Source organism: Scyliorhinus canicula, chromosome 2, assembly GCF_902713615.1.
Source record: "Scyliorhinus canicula chromosome 2, sScyCan1.1, whole genome shotgun sequence".
Classification (NCBI taxonomy): domain Eukaryota; kingdom Metazoa; phylum Chordata; class Chondrichthyes; order Carcharhiniformes; family Scyliorhinidae; genus Scyliorhinus; species Scyliorhinus canicula.
Window position 1 is genome coordinate 168,561,961 of NC_052147.1, and position 22,140 is coordinate 168,584,100.

Sequence of the window (22,140 nt, forward strand, 5' to 3'; positions counted from 1 at the left end):
GCGGGTTAGGTGGATTGGCCATGCTAAATTGCCTGTAGTGTAAGGATTCAGACGATGAGCTTCCCAGTGACGAAGAGTGGGGAGATTCTTCGGTAGCCCCCATAGTCTTCATTGTCTTCTTTTTTTTAAATTTAAAGTGCCCTATTCTTTTTTTTCCAATTAAGGGCAATTTAGCGTGGCCAATCCACCTACCCTGCATATCTTTTTGGGTTGTGTGGATAGGACCCACACAGACACGGGGAAAATGTGCATCTTCTTTCTGCAAGTTCGTTGCCAGGAATTTCTTCGCTGCCCCAAGTTTTCAGGAACAGCTGATGGAGATAATGGGTGATCTCTTCGCCTCCTAGTTTGAAAATCTCCGCTGGAATCCCTTCCACTCCTGTGCCTTTTCCATTCTTCACTTAATTAATGGCGGCTTTGACTTAGTCCACATTTGGTGGGAGTTCAAGATCATCTTTGATGGGCTGTTGGGGGGTTTCCTCAAACATGTCCTCATCTATGGTTTTATCACGGGTTAGGTGTTCTCTGAAGACCAAAGTTTTCTCTGTCGCTCAAGAGGGTTCTGGCCTTTCTCTGCAACGGTTTGAGGCCTAGGGTGTTGGGTCCATATAATACCTTGGTTACACTGAAGAAGCCACCTGAAGAAGACACCCTAAACTCATTGTGTAATAGATGTCCTAGACTGGTGAACATCAGCTGCGGGACACCCAAACCTGACAGTAATATTTGTGACAGTAGCACCATTTTCAGATTGTTCTCCAAGTTTTTGACCGTACAAGATAGAAATTGCTCATTTTATTGCATTACCACTGTACCTTCCGCCAGACGTTTGGGAAATCTCAAACAGCAGCCAGGTGTTTACCCAGAGGAATTGATGGAATAGTCAGAGGTTGAATTATCCTGAACATGCCCTAGCAGTCAGACCGACATCACCAGAGGGCTAGGAACAAGTTGAGATTTAGAACAGGGTAAAAACGTAATGTACGAATGGAAATTATTTTTCTTTAAAGCCTTTTTGATAGCTTAGTTTTCATTTTCTGATCCAACAAATCACTTCCTATTGAAACAGTTTACTTTAAGGTTGTTAAGACATGCCCGCATTCTCACAGCACATACTGAATTGGCTGTATCTTTGCCAACAGCAACTGCATAGATCGTAGCAGATTCAGTGGGTTCAAGGCTTGCCAGGCATCTTGGCAAACCTTTTCCATCTGTCAATGGTAGCACAATAGATCATGTTTATTGAGTCTTTTAACAAAATCCAACACAAACCAGCCAGGAGGAAATGGTTCTAAACTGGAACTTGGTACAAATGATGTGTAATTATATGAGCATTTCTGCAATAAAAGAGTGGAACCAAAAGATGCGTCATTCTCCCTTCATAGGATTCCTTCTCCCTTGGGAGAATGACCAATCAGAAATTGTACAGTTGGAGATCTAAGAAAAAAAGAGTCGCCAAATCTTCTACGAGGTTCTGTGTAATAACAGTGGTTAGCATTGCTGCCTCACAGTGCCAGGTTCGATCCCAGCTCTGGATCACTGTCCGTGTGGAGTTTGCACATTCTCCCCGTGTTTGCATGGGTTTCACCCCTGATGCGACCATCAATTCACTCAGAAACACGTGTTGGAGTAAACCGTGGCTTTAATCGGCTTACACTGAGCCTGCCTGCGACTGTGCTGAACTGAGGGCGGACTCGCAGGACCGCAGCACTTATACTTCCTGATGGGGGCGGAGCCAAGGATGGAGCCCTGTACATGCTTCTCATCTCCCCCTGTGGGCAGAGCCGCAGCTCACAGATGGAGCCCAGAGGGACACAGTAATGTACAGTGTGAATTATAGAGGTCACACATTCACCACATTCACCCCCTGTTTAAAAAAATCAAGTCCAGCGGGGGTGACGGGTCTACAAGTTCAGTCGGTCCGGCGCCCGAATCGTGCGTTGCGACCGACGAAGCACTGGTGTTGCAGCCGTTTCGGATGGCTGTGGAAGGATGTTCGGTGCGAGTGCTGAGTGTTAGGCACTACCTCGCTGGTAGGAGGTTTAACCTCATCACCGACCAGAGATCGGTTGCCTTTATTTTTGACAACTCGCAGCGGGGCAAAATCAAGAATGACAAAATCTTGCGGTGGAGGATTGAACTCTCCACCTATAATTACGATAACGTATATCGTCCTGGGAAGCTCAATGAGCCCCCAGATGCCGTGTCCCACGGCACATGCGCCAGCGAGCAAGACGACCGACTACAGGCTCTCCACAATTACCTCTGCCATCCGGGGGTCACCCGGCTCGCCCACTACATCAAGGCCCGCAACCTGTCCTTCTCCAACGAGGAGGTTAAAGCCGTCACCAGGAATTGCCTGATGTGCGCTGAGTGTAAACCGCACTTCTATGGACCAGACAAGGCCCACCTGGTAAAGGCATCCCGGCCCTTTGAACGCCTGAGTATTGATTTCAAATGGCCCCTCCCTTCGAACAACCGGAACATCTACTTTCTCAATATTATAGACGAGTTCTCCCGTTTCCCTTTTGCTAACCCATGCCCCGATATGACCAGCCCCACGGTTGTCAGAGCCCTACATAGCGTCTTCATCCTGTTCGGTTTCCCCAGCTACGTCCACAGTGACAGGGGTTCGTCCTTCATGAGCGAAGAACTGCGTCAGTACTGCTCGGCAAGGGCATCACCTCGAGCAGGACTACCAGCTATAACCCCAGGGGGAACAGACAGGTGGAGAGGGAGAACGCGAAGGTCTGGAAGACCGTCCTACTGACCCTACGGTCCAGGAATCTCCAGACCTCCCACTGGCAGGAGGTCCTCCCCGATGCGCTCCATGCAATTAGGTCCCTCCTGTGTACGGCCACAAACCAGACTCCTCATGATCGCTTATTTGTCTTCCCTAGGGGCACTACCACGGGGTCCTCGCTTCCATCCTGGTTGAGGACACCGGGCCCTGTCCTCCTTCGGAAGCTCGTTCGGACACAGAAGACAGACTCCCTGGTAGAGAGGGTCCAGCTCCTGCACTCGAATCCCCACTACGCGTTTGTCGAACACCCCGATGGCCGACAGGACATCATTTCCCTCCGGGACCTGCCGCCCGCAGGATCTACTACCACTACAGCCGATGTACCTCCCACACTACACCCCACCCAACCTCCAATGCCCTGCGCCCCTGGACCTATTTGCTTCCTGCGCTCCCTTCCACCCGACACACCGGTCCGCAGGAACGAAGCTCAGGAAGAACCACCCCTGGAGTCCACCCTCTGGAAATCCAGGAGGAGGAGAGCGCAGAGGTCTGGGAGCACATACAATTGGAAATTCGTGTAGTCGGCTCCCTGTATTGTTAGCGTCGCAGTAGTGCGCCCCTGTATTTGAACTGAGTGCGACCCCGAGGCGAGGGAGATTGTTTGCTGTGTCGGGAATATCGGGAGCAAGCAGCGCCTTACCAGATCTGGGTGAACGAAGCTCTCAGTGCTCCCGGAGTCGTACAGGCACAGTGTCTCGTATCCGTTGATCTCTCATGGAGCTGTTGAGGTGCTTTGGCCGCGACTGATCCAAAGTGACTGCACTGAGCTGTGGGTAGTCGGTGGCGTGGTCGGCGGTGCTGGAGCGGCTCCGTGATGACTGTCCGCGGAGGTCGTAATCTTCAAGTGGCATAGCGGGTGTTGGCCAAGATGGCAGCTCCAGTTGATCGCACGTGGTGGGCAGTGAGGGAGATGGCGTCCAAGATGGCCACCCCCATGGATCACACGTGGCGAGCGGCGAGAAAGATGGCGCCCAAGATGGCAGCCCCCATGAATTGCATATGGCCGGCCGCGTGGGGGAGGATTGCCAAGATGGCTGCCCCCGTGAGTCGCACTTGTTGTGCGGAGGCGGAGGCGGCAGACACGCTGCCACATTGCGGGGTCTGTGGGCCTGGGAGTCGGAGGAGCGAGTGTTCGGGTTAGGGTGCGAGTTTTTAGATTTGGCCAGGCAGACCTTAGCAAAGTGCCCTTTTCACCCGCAGCTGCTGCAGGTCGCGTTGCGGGCCGGCATTGCTGCCGGGGGTGTTGGGGCTGGCCGCAAAAATGGCACGATAGCCCTCCGTGGTGGGCGGGTGGCCGTGCGGCGCAGGCCTAGGGCAGTCTTTGGTCGGGGGTCCACGATGGGGTAGCGTGATCAGCCGGGAACGCAGTTAGGCTTTGGAAAGCGACCTCTAACGAGGTTGCTAGTTTTACCATGCCTGCCATGTCCTGGGCCCCTTTCTCGAGAAGACGCTGCCGCACATAATTGGATCAGACCCCTGCAACATACATGTCTCGGACGGCGAGTTCCATGTGCTGGGAGGCTGTCACAGCCTGGAAGTTACAGTCGCGTGCTAGGGCTTTAAGGTCACGCAGATAGTCTTCTAGTGACTCCCCAGGGTGCTGGCGGCGAGTTTTAAAGATGTGTCGTGCGTAGACTTCATTCACGGGCCGCACGTACAGGCGGTCGAGTATCGCAAGGGCCTCCGTATAAGAGTCAGTTTCATCAAGTTGAGTAGAAATACGATGGCTCACCCGTGCGTGGAGAAGACTTAGTTTCTGTTCTTTTGTAATAGAGGAGGTAGTCGACGCAGCCAGGTAGGCCTTGAAGCACCGAAGCCAATGCAAAAAAAATTCCTTTGCCTCTGCGGCCTGTGGATCGAGTTCGTCGGTCAGGTTTGAGGGCTGATTCTGTAGTAGTTTTTAAGTCGATTAAATTGATGCGACCATCAATTCACTCAGAAACACGAGTTGGAGTAAACTGTGGCTTTAATCGGCTTACAACTGAGCCTACCTGCGACTGTGCTGAACTGAGGGCGGACTCACAGGACTGCAGCACTTATACATCCTGATGGGGGCGGAGCCCTGTACATGCTCCTCATCTCCCCCTGTGGGCAGAGCCGCGCAACGGCTCACAGATGGAGCCCACAGGAACACAGTAATATACAGTGTGAATTATAGTGGTTACACATTCACCACAACCCCCACAACCCAAAGATGTGCAGGGAGGTAGATTAGCCACGCTAACTTGCCCCTTAATTGGAAAACATGAATTGGGTACTCAAAATTTTTTTTTAATTGTGAAACGTCTCCTGCCATGTCACACTTTTCCAACCAGTTCTCTTCATTACACAGCAACGCCTGGGACAACTAGATACCAGTCTTCAGCCAATTGGATTCACGCCACATGATAAAACAAATGACTGAAGGCACAGCATACTGCCAAGACTGTAGGTCCCAGCAATAGTATTGAAGACTTGTGCTCCAGAACACCCCGCACCCCGAGCCAAGATTTTCGAGAACAACTGCATCTACCCGCCAATGTGGAAAATTGTCCCAAGTATGTGCTGTTTACAAAAAGCAGGACAAATACATTCCAGCCAAACCAGCCCCTTCAGCCTTCTCTCAATTATCAACAAAGTGGGTAGCATGGTGGCGCAGTTGGTTAGCAATGCTGCCTCATGGTGCCGAGGTCCCAGGTTCGATCCCAGCTCTGGGTCACTGTCCGTGTGGAGTTTGCACATTCTCCCCGTGTTTGCGTGGGTTTCACCCTCCCAACCCAAAAGATGTGCAGGCTAAGTGGATTGGCCACGTTAAATTGCCCCTTAATTGGCAAAAATTAATTGGGTGCTCTAAAATTATTATTTTTTAAATTATCAACAAAGTGATGGAAGTTGCCACTGACATTGTAATTGAACACACTTACTCAGCAATATCCTGATCAGTGATGCTACGTTTTGGTTCCACAGCGCGCATTGAGCTCTTGACCTCTAAACTGCGATCATCCAAACATGGACAAAAGAACTGAACTGAAGAGGGGAGCTGAGAATGGCCACCCTTGACATCATGGAGCTCTAGCAAAACTGAAGTTAATGGGAATGATGTGGAAAATTCTTCACCTGTTCAAGTCATATCTGGCACAAAAGAAGATGGTTTAACTTGTTGGAGGCCAAACATCTCTGTTCGCATTCTTCGCTGCAGGAGTTCCTCTGGACAGTGTCCTAGGTCCAACCATCTTCAGCTGCAGGAGTTCCTCAGGACAGTGTCCTAGGACCAATCATCTTTATCAGCTTTATCAATAACCAACCTTCCTTCATATGGATATGCCAGTGTTGGACTGGGATGAGCACAGTAAGAAGTCTTACAACACCAGGTTAAAGTCCAACAGGTTTGTTTCAAATCACTAGCTTTCGGAGCACTGCTCCTTCACCTGAGGCAGGAGCAGTGCTCCAAAAGCTAGTGATTTGAAACAAACCTGGTGTTGTAAGACTTCTTCCTTCCGTCATACGGGCAGAAGTGGGGATGTTCACTGATGGTTGCATAATGTTCAATGCCATTCGCAATCCGTGCAAAACCTGGACAACATTTCAGCATTGAATTGATAAGTGGCAAGTAACATTCACGCCACACAAGTGTCCAACCATCTCCCTTTGACATTGAATGGCAATATCATCGCTGAATCCCACACTATCAACATTAACTTTGACTTCCTAATTTTCCAAGCAACTGAACCATCAACCCTACGCTTTTGTTTGAAACCCTCTCTACTTCCCTGGTCGCTGCATGGTTCAGATGTAGGCCACCCCAATGGTACAGCCCCAACTTTCCCCAGTACTGATGCCAACGTCCCACTTCTCCCACACCAGTCATTGAGCCACGACTTCATCTCTCTAATTTTACATACTCTTTGCGAATTTGCATGTGGCTCACGTAATAATAACTCTTAAGCTATTTGCATATTCCCGCTGGTTCTGGGCTGCAATGTCATCAGGGACGCCTGGAAGCCCGTCGGGGCCAGTTGGGAGACTCGCAATGGGCTTCATGACAGACGCTGCTTTGGCCCGTCACCCGATTCAGCGGGCCATCAGGATTCCCTCTGCTGGCGGGCCATCCCAGACAATCCTGGCCATGGTCTATTACTGCTTTATGTATTTAGATGCACAAAATGTCCAATTGATTATCATGTCCCATTCTTCTCTTGAGGCATATGCTAGACCTTCTGATCTTAGCTTAGGAAATCAGCTGAAAATGATATTGCTACCAATCAGCTGCATCCCTCTATGGTACCTATTTAAGGTAATCACCTCAAACTGTTTTGGATTCATTTCACTACTATTTAGAATACAAGAGTGAGCTTAACATTGTTTTCTTTATCTGGATGAAAGCCAGATGGTTGACGTGAAGTGAGAATTGTACAAGTGTTCCTTTAGCCCTGAAAAGTCCAATTAGTTGATGACCAGTGGTGTGGTTCCATTGTACTTTGGAAGAGTGGGTTGAACAATTTTGCAAAAAAAAGTGATGTATTATGATTTATATCTTCCAGTGTGATGGTATTGTCCTTGATCTAAGCAACACATCACTGGAAGGAATTGCAATCCTCAACATTCCGAGCATGCACGGAGGGTCCAACCTCTGGGGTGAGACAAAGAAGCGAAGGAACTATAACCGGATGAGTAAAAAAGTCCCAGAGAAACTCTCTTCAACAACAGTGACAGATGTGAAAGAGCTGAAGTTCTGTGTGCAAGGTAGGAAACTCAAATTATTGTGCCGTTTAACTTGTGGATTTGGTGTGTTGGTGTCTGTGCCTCCAGCAATTTTTCAAAAGTGCTCTGAAACATTTTAACTGAGTAACTATTGTAATTAATATGTGAGAAAAGCATGATGCAAGCAGCAGATCATTGGTGAGCCCGTTCAGGAATTCAATGTCCCAGCTACATTATCGACAGGTGCCAGAATATCTATGCAAAGTACAATTTTTTTTTCTAAATTTAGAGTACCCAATTCTTTTCTTTCCAATTAAGGGGCAATTTAGCATGGCCAATTCACCTAACTTGCACATCTTTTTAGGTTGTGGGTGTGAGACCCACGCAGGCACGGGAAAGTGCAAACTCGACACAGACAGTGACCCGGGCAGGGATGGAGCCCGTGTCCTCGGCGCCGTGAGGCAGCAGTGCTGGGCTTATTCAAAGTATAATTCAACATGCATTACGTTAATTACTTTGCTGTCAATTGTTGAACTTTCATTTTTTTGTTCATAAATATGAGTCCCAACCATGAAACAGCAAGTAAGTGTTAACATTTTTGAGAACTAATGGATCATCGTGTCTGCAAAGATATTAGCTGTTGTAAGTATTGAAATAATTCTAATTAAATATTGGAAAGGCCAAAGCTAGTGGGCCGGATTTACCGAGGAACCCTCGGCATGTTTCGTGGCACCGACGGGCAAGCCGCCATTGGCCAGCGACGACACCTTCCGGTCACGCAGTTGTCAGCAGGGTTTCCAATTGAATGCACCCTCACTCCCGGGAAACTCATCGGGGGGGTGTGCTGTCAGTGGAACCAGAGGAGCCCACCAGCGTGAACAGCCAGAAAGTACCAGCCATTAGTCTTTGTCCCTCCCACAAACTCCACTTTTGAGCCATTGGCTCCGTCACCCTCCTTGGCAAATATCCGGGACTAAACATGACAGCTCAGATTTAACCTGAACTGAGCGTCTGGCCACATGCAGTGCCATTAGCACTGTCCATCTCCAACAGTGCCCGAGTAAACCCCTGCCTCAACTCATCTACTGCTGAAATCCTCTTCCAGGTCATTGTTACCTCTCAACTTCACAATTCTAACACACCTGCCCAGTATCCACATTCTACCCTCTGTAAACTTGACATCATTCAAATCTCAGCTGGCTTCTGGTTAAGCAATACCTTGATTTTAAAATTGTCACCCATGTTTTCAAATCACCCAATGGTCTTGCCCTCTCTATTTTGGTATTAATCTCCTCCTGCTGTCTAAGGCCTAAGCTCTTGAATCCCTTCCTCTTAAGTTCTGGAATTCCCTCTAGCCTCTCTGCCTCTCTACTTTGCTATCCTCCTTAAAACTTTCTTTTTTGACCAAACTTTTCATCATCTGGCCTAATATCTCCTGATTTGGTTCTGTCATATTTTGTTTTATAATGGCTCTGTGGAGCTCCTTGGGGAATTCTGTTACATGTGAAATAGGAGTAGAAATAAGTCATTCAGCTGCTCGAGTCTGCTCATCAAGGTCATCGTTGATCTGTTTGTATTCCAAGTTCTACATTCCCATCTAACCCCACTAACCTTTGATTCTCTTGCCTAACAGGAATCTATCTACCTCCGTGTTAAAAATATTCAATAACCCCACTCTGTCACCTTCTAAGACAGAGGGTTCCAAATTCGCACAATCCTCAGAAAGAATTCAATTCTCCTCATCTCTGTCCACAAAGTGTTCTGGACTCGCCTTATAAGAGGAGGCATCCTTTCCACATCCACCTTGTCAAGACCATTCAGGATCCTATATACTTCAATCAGGTTAGCCCTCACTCTTCTAAACTCCAGTGGAAACAAGCCCAGTTTTTATAACCTTTTCTTATAAGACAACCTGCTCATTCCCGGTATTAATCTAGTAAACCTTCTTTGAACAACCTCCAACACATATATATCCTTAAATAAGGAGACCAAAACTGTGCACAATATTCGGGATGTGGTCTTCTTGTCTCACCAATGCCCTGTATAACTGAAACATTACATCCTTACTTTTATGTTCAATTTCTGTGCTATAATAAAATATAGCATTCCATTAGCCTTCTTAATTACTTGATGTACCTGCATATTAACTTCCTGTGATTCATGCACTAGCACACCTAGATCCTCAGAATATTGAAACTGTTCTCCATTGAAATAATCTCTGCTTTTTTATTCTTCCTATCAAAATGAACAACTTCACATTTTCCCACATTATACTCCATCGGCCAGATTTGTGCACACTTCCTCAACCTATCTCTTCATCTGAAATCTCCTTATGTCTCCTTCACAACATACATTTCTAACTATCTTTGCGTCATCTGCAAAGTTTTTTAAAACTAAATAATATTTATTAAGATTTTCAAAAACATAAAATAACAGCAAGAAACCCGCATTAACAACAACAAAAAATAAATAACACAATAACCCCCTAAACCAACCCCCCCCCCCACCCCCCAGTAACTACAAAAAGAAGAAATAGATAAGCACCCGGCATATTCAATAAACACATATACACATTTCTCCCTTCCCCCGCCGTCATCTGCAAAGTTAACCACCAGGCCTTCACCGACTTCATTTAAATCATTGATACGAATTTTTAAAAGTTGACACCCTTGCTGGACTCCACTCATCCCATCCTGCCAAACAGAAAAAGACCCATTTATACATACCTCTGTTTTCTGCCAGCCAGCCAGTCTTCGATGTGTGTAAATATGTTACCCTATACACCATGAGCCTTTATTTTCCACGATAATTTTTGATGTGATACCTCATTAAATGCCTTCTGGAAATCCAAGTACAACATGTCTAGTCTACAGGCTGGTTTAGCACAATGGGCTAAATAGCTGACTTGTAAAGCAGACCAAGGCCAGCAGCGTGGGTTCAATTCCCGGACCAGCCTCCCTGAACAGGCGCCAGAATGTGGCGACTAGGGGCTTTTCACAGTAACTTCATTTGAAGCCTACTTGTGACAATAAGCGATTTTCATTTCATTTTATCCATTTGACTTTTATTATTTTTGTTATTTTTATTACGTTAAAGTATTATATAAATACAAGTTTTGTTATAAAAGACTGGTGCACTGAAGAGTCAGCAACAAAGAAAAACCATGACAAGGATGGTCTCATGGTAAGCAAGCAAATATGCAGATTACTGGCCTCTATGACCCCCTCACGTAGGAGCCGCTGGACTTCGGCTCTAATAAATACCTTGTCCTGCAGGCTATACCGCCTGCTGCGAGTGGTTACGGGTTTGCAGTTAGCAGTGAGATTAGCGAAGAGTGGAGGGGGGTCGATTTTCAGAGTCGCTAGACTGCAGATAGTGAGTGGAGGTAGGGGTCCACCGAAGCTGAGTGTGAGGCTCTTGAGTTTACACTGAAAGTCGAGCCCGAGTAAGAGTGGGGCGCAGAGGTCGGGGAGTACATACAGCTGGAAATTAGAGTAGCTGGCGCCCTGAATCGTCAGGGTCGCGATGGTGCGCCCTTGTATGTGGACTGAGTGCGAGCCCAACCCGAGAGAGATAGTTTGCCGTGCAGGGAAGATAGGGAGCAAACAGCGTCTTACCAGGTCAAGATGTACGAAGCTCTCAGTGCTCCCGGAGTCGAAGAGGCACGGTGTCCTGTACCCATTGATTTTAATGGACATCATCGAGCTCTGGAGGTGCTTGGGACACAACTGGTCCAGCGTGACCACGTTGAGTAGCTAGTAGTCGGCGGCTCGATCATCAGTGCTGGAGTGGCCCCGTGATGACTGTCCCCTGAGGTCGTAGTCGTCGAGGTTCGGTTCGGTTGATGGCCAAGATGGCGGCCCCCGTTGATCGCACGTGGCGGGTGATGAAGAAGATGGCATCCAAGATGGCCGCCCCCATGGATCGCATGTGGCGGGTGGCGAGGAAGATGGTGCCCAAGATGGCGGCCCCCATGGCTCGCACATAGCCGGCCGCGTGGGGGAGGATTGCCAGGATGGTGGCCCCTATGAGTCGCACGTGTCTGGCGGAGTCAGCAGACACGCTGCAGCATTACGGGGTCTGCGGGCCTGCGAGTTTGGGAGGCGAGTGCTCTGGACTGCGGGGGAGGTAGAAAGTTTCGATTTTGCCAGGCAGACTCGGGCATAGTGTCCTTTGTGACCGCAGCTGCTGCAGGTCGCATTGCGGGCCGGGCAGTGCTGCCGTGGGTGTTGGGGCTGGCCACAGAAATGGCACGCTGGCGCTCTATAGTGGGTGGTTGGCCGCGTGGCGCAGGCCTGGGGCAGTCGCTGGTCGGGGGCCCACGATGGGGTAGCTTGGTCCGCGGGGAAGGAGTTCAGACGGCGGAACGCGACCTCCATAGTAGTTGCTAGCTCTACCATGTCCTCCAAGTTCTGGGCCCCTTTTTCGAGTCGTCGCTGCCGCACATAGTTAGACCTGAGCCCTGCAACGTATACATCACGGACAGCGAGTTCCATGTGTTGGGAAGCCGTTACAGCCTAAAAATTGCAGTCCCGAGCAAGGGCTTTTATGTCGCGTAGGAAGTCTTCCAGCGACTCTGCGGGGCGCTGGCAGCGGGTCGTGAAAATGTGCTGCGCGTAGATCTCATTAATCGGCCGCACGTACAGTTGGTCGAGCATAGCCAGTGCCTCCGTATATGAGGTGGTACAATTGAGTTGCGTAGAGATACGATGGCTCACCCGTGCGTGCAGTAGGCTGAGTTTCTGCTCCTCTGTAATCTCGGATGTGTTTGATTCAGCCAGGTAAGCCTTGAAACATCAAAGCCAATGTAGGAAGATTTCCTTTGCCTCTGCAGCCTGCGGGTCGACTTCTAGTCGGTCAGGTTTGAGGGCTGATTCCATCGTAGTTTTCTTCAAGTTTTCTAAGACTATTAAATTGATGTGACCATAAATTCACTAGAGACACGATTGGAAGTAAACTGTGGTTTTAATAGTCTTACAACTGAGCCTGCCTGCGACCAGAGGCACTGAGGGCAGGCTCACGGCTGCAGCACTTTATGCTTCCGGTAGTGGGGGGGGGCCATGGGCGGAGCCAAGGGTGGAGCCCTGTACAAGCTCCTCATCTCCCCCTATGGGCAGAGCCGCGCAACGACTCACATACAGAGCCCACAAGGACATAATACAATGCAATACAGTATGAATTACAATACAGTATGAATTCACCACTCTAGGTAGGGTGGTCTTTCAAGAGGTCGATGTAGACTCGATGGGCCTCTCTCTACTGTAGGGATTCTATGATTCTTAGACCAAGGAGAAGAAAAACACATGCAAGATCTTTCCTGTATTTCAATGTTTTGAATACCTGAAGTCATCTAATTGTAGTCATTAAAATGGTAACCATGGCTCACATGGCCGCACTCTCGCATCTAAAACACAAGGTCTAAATCACACTCCAGGGCTTGAGCACAAAAAATCAAGGCTGACAATCTAGTACAGTACTGAGGGAACACTGCATTGCCGCAGTCTTTCAGATGGAACTTTAAACCATGGCCCCATCATGCCTATGCTGATGGATGTATCCCTGGTGTCCTGGCCAATTTTTGTCCCTCAATCAACGACACAAATCAAGAAATTATCTGGTCATTATCACATTGCTGTTTGTGGGAGTTTCCTGTGTGAAATTAGCTGCCATGTTTCCTATATTACAACAGTAACTGCACTTCAAAAAGTACTTCATTTGGAAGGTGCTTTGAGATGTGATGGTCGTGGAGAGCACCATATCAATATAAGTATTTTTTCTTTCCAAAGAGATTTGCTCACAGCTTTAACTTCCCACCACGCCCACCCTATCCTGAATTTCTAGCCAATCAATGGGGTCCATAGCATCCAGTAAAGTCCAGCCGAAGGTGCGTAAATCTGGAACTTCTTCCCCCAAACACTATCAATGCTCATGACTAATTGATTCTCATCAAATAAGGTTATCAAGGGATATGGAACAAATGCAGGTAAATGGAGTTAAAGTACACATTAGTGATATAATGGAACAGCAGAACATGTTCAAGGAGCTGAATGACCTACACCCAGACTTCCAGGGCTGACATCACAAAATTAGTTGTTGCTGGAAAACTCTTAATTATAAGTGTAGCTCAGTTCTCTAGTTTATACACTGCTTGGTTTATGACTGAGTATTAATCTATGATTGTGTGATGTGTTTTAAAGCAAAGAACAATGCAGCACAGGAACAGGCCCTTCGGCCCTCCAAGCCTGTACCAGTCATGATACCGACCTTTGCCAAAACCCTCCGCACTTCCTTGTACCGTATCGCTCTATATCCATCCTATCCATGTTTGTCGAGATGCCTTTTGAACGCCGTTAATGAATCTGCTTCCACAACCTTCCCTTCCGCAGAGATCGGGGTGACATATTTAAAGGGCAGCCTGATCAGCACTGAGACCCAACCCTCTGGCATTGTCCCCTGGCATAGATTGTTCCTGCCGAGCATAGAACATAGAAAATTCAGTGCAGAAGGAGGCCATTCGGCACATTGGGTCTGCACCGACCCACATTAAGCCCTCACTTCCACCCTATCCGCGTAACCCAATAACCCCTCCTAACCTTTTTTGGACACTAAGAGCAATTTAGCATGTCCAATCCACCTAACCCGCACATCTTTGGACTGTGAGAGGAAACTGGAGCAGACACGGGGAGAACGTGCAGACTCCGCACAGACTGTGACCCAGCAGGGAATGGAATCTGGTACCCTGGCGTTGTGAAGCCACAGTGCTAACCACTGTGCTACCTTACTGCCCACATGTCCCTCTTCCACAAACACACACACGCCTTCCAGGATTGTATTTACTTTGTACCCTTGGAGGGATTCCCCGGCTGATTCTGGTTTGGCCAAATCTCTTGTGAACATCACCGATGTGATGTCATGCCAATGAGGTATGAATATTCAGTGAGGAGGGAATCATGTGCCAGGTTAATGATATTTAATTACTCAAAAATCTATTCAAATGAGGTTCGCACCCTTTTTGGATGTGATCCTCGTGACATCGCCAGCAAGCGGCAGGAAAAATCGGGAAACGCGATCTCTGGAGAGTATCACGTTTTCCGATTCTCTCTGGATTTTCTGCCTGTGCCGCCGATCCCGCGCCCGCCTAATGTGAGCTGAAAATCACCCCCAGTACTTTCCCTACTCTTTAGTTCCATTCTGCACGTGAAAAATAATTAGTATTTAGTTGAGACACTGGAAAGCAACCGGTCTTTGTAAAGCTGTTTTTGGCTTGAATCAGAGCCTCCAGCAATTAGTATGTGAGAGGGAAAGCGGGGGTGGTGGTAATGAGGCGGATCTGTGTTTTGTAGTTTATGGGGTCTGAATGCTTTGATGATTGCAATGTTGTAACATACTCACATTTCCTATTGAAGTCATCATGTCTCTTAAAATCAAAGAGCTGAATGCTGAGTTTATACAGAGTTTGGTTACATTTTGATATGATATTACAGTAACTTGTATTTCCTTAGAAACCTTTAACATAGGGCAGCACAGTGGTGTAGTGGTTAGCACTGCTGCCTCACAGCGCTGAGGACCTGGGTTCGATCCCTGGCCTGGGTAACTGACCGTGTGGAGTTTGCACATGTGTCTGCGTAGGTCTTACCCCCACAAATCAAAAAGATGTGCAGGGTAGGTGAATTGGCCATGCTAAAGTGTCCCTTAATGTGAAAAAAAAATTGGGTGCTCTAATTTTTTTTTAAACCTTTCAACGCCTTCCAACATTTCAAAACATGTTGTAAAGTTATGCAGAAATGTAATCTTAAACTGGATGCCAAGTCATAGAGCTATATTAACAGCTATTTTATGATGTTGTGGGTGTTATAAATCAATCTACCAAGGTTAGGTGCAATTCATTGTTGTTTGAATACAATGTAAATCCTCAAATAATAAGAATTGCCGCACTTGGTGTAGTCTTTCACCATGTGTGCCAAAGGTTACAAAGCCAAACAGTTATTGCAGTTGAACCTTTGAAGCCTTTGAAGTAGTATTCAATCTACCTGTAAATGTAATTGACAAGGGCAAATAATAGGAAATGTCCTCATGCATTTTCCTTTATTCTCTATCAGAACTTTTGTACTTCCTCACATGTTGTGTTTCCTGTGAGATGCTGATTGTTAAATTCAAACCAATAGCAGGTAACATGTAGCTTCACTTCAAAGGCAGAGTCCACTGGGCTCAGTGGCATTGATTACACTGATACTTGAGGGTTGATTTTCATGCAGCTTTTCGAAAACCGCTTCAAGTGCAGTTCAGCTTTTCAAATTTGTACCAGTAGATGACATAACATTTTGTCTTACGGTTTATGTTTTATTAATGCAAGGATTCCACTCCTAGCACTGTCCATACTACTCAAAAAGCACATGTCTGTGCATGCAAACGTACAAGGTAAAACCAGGTTTGCGGCCTCCTATTTAATACCGACCACTGGTAGAAGAACATTGGGTGTGTAGCCAAGGTTCCACAGCAAGGTGAATAAATCTATTAAAGTATTAGTTGTTTTTAATCAGTAAAATTTGAAATCTTTGCATCAAATATACCAGTATACTCGCCTTCTTTCCGAAGGTGTTGATCGATCATCACAAGGTTGGAAAGGAGGTATGAATAAAGATGGCTTTTCTAATCAGTTTATCGCATCCATTCACAATTTCAATCATGTCCTCCTCCCATTACAGCATCTAACTCCTCTTAATTGAGCCCAGTGTACTGGCTTAAACCAGTCATCATGTCAATCAGTAAGAGTTTGTCGATCTTGTTCTGTTTAAATGCATAAATATTTCTTGACAAATTTTGATTAAATTTAACCTACAGAATCCTGAACATGTGCCCTGGTATAGAAAGGTATTCTTTTAGTTCAAAGACGCCCACTGTCGGATATCCCTTTTCAATGATAAAGAGCACGAACTTAATCATTCCTCATTGCTCTTCTCAGCCTGATTATTTCATTGTGCACTGTCTAAGTGGTCTGCACGGCTCTGTGATGTTTGTATGACTAGAATTGTAGGCAGCATTGCAATTTGACCATGAACAGGATAATTCACAATGAGAGGTTCACTCCTGGAGATTCAAACTCTACTGATTTATCAGTGTTGTTCAGCTGTCGCAGCCACCCTGTGCATCGCCATCATTACCTCCATCGCCGCATCTCTATTACTGCTGCGACCCTATCATTGTCAACCCTGCCATAACCATTATATCCCCTTGCATCCCCTTTGCTCCACCATCATCACTATTTTCCCAGCAGCATCTTCACTTCCAAAACAACATCCCTCCTTTTGTTGCTGTATGCCCCCCTAACTGCCACTTTTGTCAACATTGACACTACTTCCCCAGCACCACTCATCCTAATCACAGTCACTACCAGTTTCCATCACTCCCTCCATCTCTATTGCTCCACCCAACACCACCGTTCACCTTCCATCATTGTTATTCCCCAACAGCACAACTTTACCACATAGACATTGCTCCCCTCCGTTACCACCACTACGGTTGCTTCCAACTCGAGCTTTTTCTGTTCAATACATAGTTTTGATCAATTTCAATGAATTGTCCATTGTTTTTTGTCCAAAGCTCAATTTTACCAATGCTAAAATTCTCCATTCCTGGCAGCTTCCAAGTAAATCGCTATTGTACCTTCTCCAGTGCAATCACAACCTTCCTCTAAGGTGGTGACAACAACTGTACTCTAACTGCAATCTAACTGGTGTTTTATACAGTTCTAGCATAGCTTCCTTGCTTCTTACCTTCTGTGCCTCAGCCAATGAAGGAAAATATGCCATATACCTTTGTAACCAACTTAAACCACCCGCATGCTACCTTCAGGTGCATGCACTCTAAGGTCCCTCTGTTCCTCCACACTTCTCAGTTTCCTATCAATAATTGGGTAGTCTTTGCCTTGTTTGCCTCACTCCCCAGCCAAATGCAGCACCTCACAATTCTCAGTAAATTAATTCTATTTGCCACTTTTCTCCCCATCTGGCCACGCTATTGATATATTCCTACAGTCTACAACTTTGTTCATCACAGTCAAACACCCAATTTTTTGTATTATCCAAAAACTTCTTCATTATTCATCTACTAAGGCTGGATCATTTATATCTACGACAAAAAGCAAGGCACCTTGTACTGAGCTCTGCAGAACCTCGCTGGAAACAGCCGTCCGATCATATAAACATCCATTGATTATTAATGACCCTTTGCTTCCTGCCACATAACTAATTTTGGGTCCACCTCGACTCTTTCTCTTGCATCCCATTATCTTTTACTTTTCTGACCAGCCTGAAATTGGACATTGCTAAAATCCTTTGGTACATTAAATGCCCTATCCTCTTTGATATCCGTGTGGCCTCCTCAACTTCAAATTTTGTTTGCTAACCACCTTATGAAACCACCTTGAGATATTTTACTTTGTGTGATGAATGTAGGAATTTCAGATATATTGGGCGCGATTCCCCGAAATGGAGACCGTGTTCACGTCATCGTGAACGCCGTTGCGTTTCACGATGGCGCGGCACGGGCACTACAGATTCTGGCCCCCAAAGGGCGCCGCGCCGTGCCAACCCGCGAATGCGCGGGGGACTTCCTCAACGCGCCGGCCCCGACGCAACATGGAGTGGGGGTTCAGGGGCCGGCCACGTAATAAAATAGGGCCGGGGCTGAAGAAGCCGGCCCGCCGATTGGTGGGCCCTGATCGCAGGCCAAATCCAATCGGAGGCCCCCCCCCCCCCCAGTGAAGGAGCGCTTTTTCCCGCCCCACAGGCCGCACCCCGACCCTAAGCGCAGAGTTCCCGTCGGCTGCGAGCAGGTGTGAACTGCGCCGGCGGGACACTGCCATTTCCACGCGGCCGCTCAGTCCATCAAGGCCGGAGAATCGGTGGCCGCGCTGGCGCAAATGGCACCGATTCTCTGCACCTTGGAGAATCGCCTGCCAGTGTCGGACCGGCGCCGTGGGAAAAAATAGCGTGGACGGTGATTCTCCCATACAGCGCGGCATGGGAGAATCCCGCCCATTGTATTTTTTAAAATAAATTTAGAGTATCCAAATCATTTTTTCCAATTAAGGGGCAATTTAACGTGGCCAATCCACCTAACCTGAACATCTTGGGTTGTGGGGACGAAACCCATGCAAACACGGTGAGAATGAGAAAACTCCACACAGACAGTGACCCAGAGCCGGGATTGAACCTGGGACCTTGGCACCATGTGGCACTCATGCTAACCACTTGCGCCACCATGCTGTCCAATATGAATTTGGTGCACTAAGAGTTAAAAACCTGGGTTAATGTGTGTATGACTGCTGCAATGGTGTTTTTAAAAATCCTGGCTTGCAAGTCAATGTTTTTGGGAGTCAGAGCTGCAATTAAAGCATTGTAAAACTTGGGTTGGTGGATTTTTATTTGGAATAAGATGGTTCCGTCTGGGGCAGTATAGTGGTGCAGCGGTTAACACTGCTGCCTCACAGTGCCGAGGACCTGGGTTTGATCCCGGTTCACTGTCCATGTGGGATTTGGACATTTTGCCCGTGTCTGACCTTCCCTTTGCTTGTCATTTTAACACAAGACCCTGCTCCCATGCCCACATTTCAGTCCCTGGCCTGCTGCAATGGTCCAGTGAAGCTCAACGCAAACTAGAGGAACAACATCTCATCTTCCGGTTAGGCACGCTACAGCCTTCTGGTCTCAATATCGAATTCAACAACTTCAGATGATTAGCTCTACCCCACCTCAATCCATTTGTTTTCATCCCATTTCATTTCAACTGTCTTTTACCATTTCTTTCTCTCTTTTCTTTCTTTATATATATATTTACCCCCCCCCCCCACCCATTTTATCCACCTTCACTTACCTTTCTCCCCTTTGCTTCCCCCTTCCCCTCCCCCCACATCTACATCTCTCACAGTTTACCCTCTGATGTTAGTTTCTCTGCAGTTTGGCCTTTCATACCTTTTGTTCTCTCTGGGGACTACCATTAGCACTCTTTCCCCTTGGTTTCTGTGGCTATTAGCTCCCCGTTTCCCTGGGTTTCTGTGGCTTTGACTCATCTTTCATTTTCACTCCACAGTATAAATATTTCCCATTTTCTCTGTCTTTAGCTTTGACAAAGGGTCATCTGGACTCGAAACATTAGATCTTTTTTCTCCCTACAGATGCTGCCAGGCCTGCTGAGGTTTTCCAGCATTTTCTCTTTCGTTCCCCGTGTCTGCGTGGGTCTCACCCCCACAAACCAAAAAGATGTGCAAGATAGGTGAATTGGCCATGCCAAATTGCCCCTTAATTGGAAAAAGAGAATTGGGTACTCTAAATTTATTTTTTTAAATGGTTCCTTGTGGAGTAGTTAATTAGACACATTGGGCGAAATTCTCCGCCCCCCACGACGGGTGGGAGAATAGCGGGAGGGCCTTCCCGACATTTTTGCCGCCCTCCCGCTATTCTGCCACCCCCCCGCCGAAGTCCCGACCCGAATCGCTGCCGCCGTTTTTTTACGGCCGGCAGCGATTCTCAGCTGTTAGATGGGCCGAAGTCCCAGCCCTTTCCGCCGTTTTCACGAACGGCAAACACACCTGGTCTTGCCGTTCGTAAAAACGGCGTCACTAACTCGCTTTTTATAACCATGGCACCGATTGGCACGGCCGTACCACGGCCGTGCCAAGGGTGCCATGGGCCCGCGATCGGTGGGCACCGATCGCGGGCAGCGGACCCGATGCCCGCGCACTACTTGTCCTTCCGCCGCCCCGCAGTATCCATTCGCGGGGCGGCTGAGGGGCAACCCAGCCCGCGCATGCGCGGGTTTCGCGCAAAAACGCGATGACGTCACCCGCGCATGCGCGGGTTGGAGTCTTCCAAACTGCGCATGCGCGGCTGACGTCATATGACGCGTCAGCCGGCGCTAACTCCGGTAAGCGGGCTTAACGATTTTCGTTAAGCCCGTCTTGCCGGAGCCTACGGCGTCGGGCTGCTAGCCCCGACCGGGGACCAGAATCGGTCCCCCGTCGGGAAGGGGCGCGCTGCCGTATAACCCGCCCGGGTTTTACGGCAGCTTTACGATTTCTCCCGTTTTGGGAGAATCTCGCCCATTGTGTTTCAGCTTGGTCAGATGATGTAACTAATGGGAGGAGCTAGAGTACCAGGCATTTTGCAGAAAAGCAGTTGAGTTTTAGATTGGGAGGTGAGTCGAGGTCCCCGCAGTTCAGTTAAAGATTTGACTGAGGACAGACCAGATTTGCCTGTGAACAGGGTAGGTAGGTTCAACAGTGAGTTGAGAAAGGCAGGAGTTTGCAGTTGGTTCTGGAACTGAAACGATGAAGACAATTTCTGAAAACTTCAGCTAGAGATCCTGCATTGTTCTGACAGGATTCAGGTCTATCTCTTAAAACAGCCTCAAAGAACATCTCTTAAGCAAGTATACCTGGGTCTGCTACCTGTATTTAAAAGTGGATTGAGATGTGTGATGGTTCTGTTGTTTGAGTAGAAATAAAGAAAGCAGGCGAGGGTTATTGTCTCACTGTATTGATTAGCATTTATTTTATTTTTTTTAAATAAATTTAGAGTACCCAGTTATTTTCTTCCAATTAAGGGGCAATTGAATGTGGCCAATTCACCTACCCTGCAGATCTTTGGGTTGTGGGGGTGAAACCCACGCAGACACGGGGAGAATGTGCAAACTCCACACGGACAACGACCCGGAGCCGTGATTGAACCCAGGTCCTCAGGATTAGTATTGATTAAGGGGTAATTGTGAGCTATTTTCCTGTGTGATGTGAAAGATATTTTAATATTGTGTTAGTAATAAAGTTTGTTTTAATATAACATATTTCTATATGTTATATAGAAATCACTCCAGGAGCAACGTAATACAATTCAGACTGTCAGGAGTTCTGATTCATTTATGTGGGTAACTCTAAATGCAAGTTTAAGGATTCGGAGCAGGAGTGGCACATGCAGCTCTTCGAGCCTGCTCTGCTGTATCTATTTGGGATAAGAAACAATGCAAAAACATATTACCCCTTCGCTTGATCCACTTATCCACTGATAATGACTTTGTTGAAAGACCAGAGAGTTATTGCTATCCATGGAATGATACTCAGGCATCAGAAAAGGTGGGGAGAAATTTCTGAGTGGCAGAGTTGCATCTTTTTTCCCATTAGGAGCCCTTTATTGCTCTCCATATTCCGCAGCTCGTCCCCCATCGAGGCAAGCTAGTCGCTGTGCCGCGACAGTGCCTCCTCCACCCCCTTAAACAGCTCTTCCTGCTCCCGCACTGCCGTCGGCATCTTTCCAATCGCCTCCTTTATTGGGGCCACCATATCATTCACATCATCTCCTTCCCATGCCGCTCAAAATGCTTAGCAAACTCCGCTCGAACTCCACCGCTATGACCTCTGCCAGTGTGTCCACCGTAATGGGCGCAGCAGCCCCACCCGATGAGCAAGCTCCCGTCAGTTTTCCTCGCACGACATTCTTTTTTGTCCCGTATTTTTCCATTGGGCTTTCGAATTCCTCCAATTACCACAACCTTACTGGAGACCGTTTATATAAAATTTCTCCCTAAAACTGTGAAAAGGGCCAAAAACCGAAAGCTTCAGCGGGAGCCACCCAACGTGCGACCTACACCTCCATGTCACCACCGGA

At 47.5% G+C, this 22,140-nt stretch overlaps 1 protein-coding gene across 4 annotated transcripts in view; it reads left to right on the forward strand.

Moving 5' to 3' along the window:
- The window catches only part of LOC119961672 (diacylglycerol kinase beta), a 797,376-nt gene that overhangs the window by 717,388 nt on the left and 57,848 nt on the right, over nucleotides 1-22,140 (forward strand). For all 4 annotated transcript variants that reach the window (XM_038788967.1, XM_038788974.1, XM_038788981.1 and 1 more), the window contains one exon: nucleotides 7,324-7,525. In XM_038788967.1, the coding sequence (XP_038644895.1) occupies nucleotides 7,324-7,525 (202 nt within the window). The remainder of the gene's footprint in view (nucleotides 1-7,323; nucleotides 7,526-22,140) is intronic.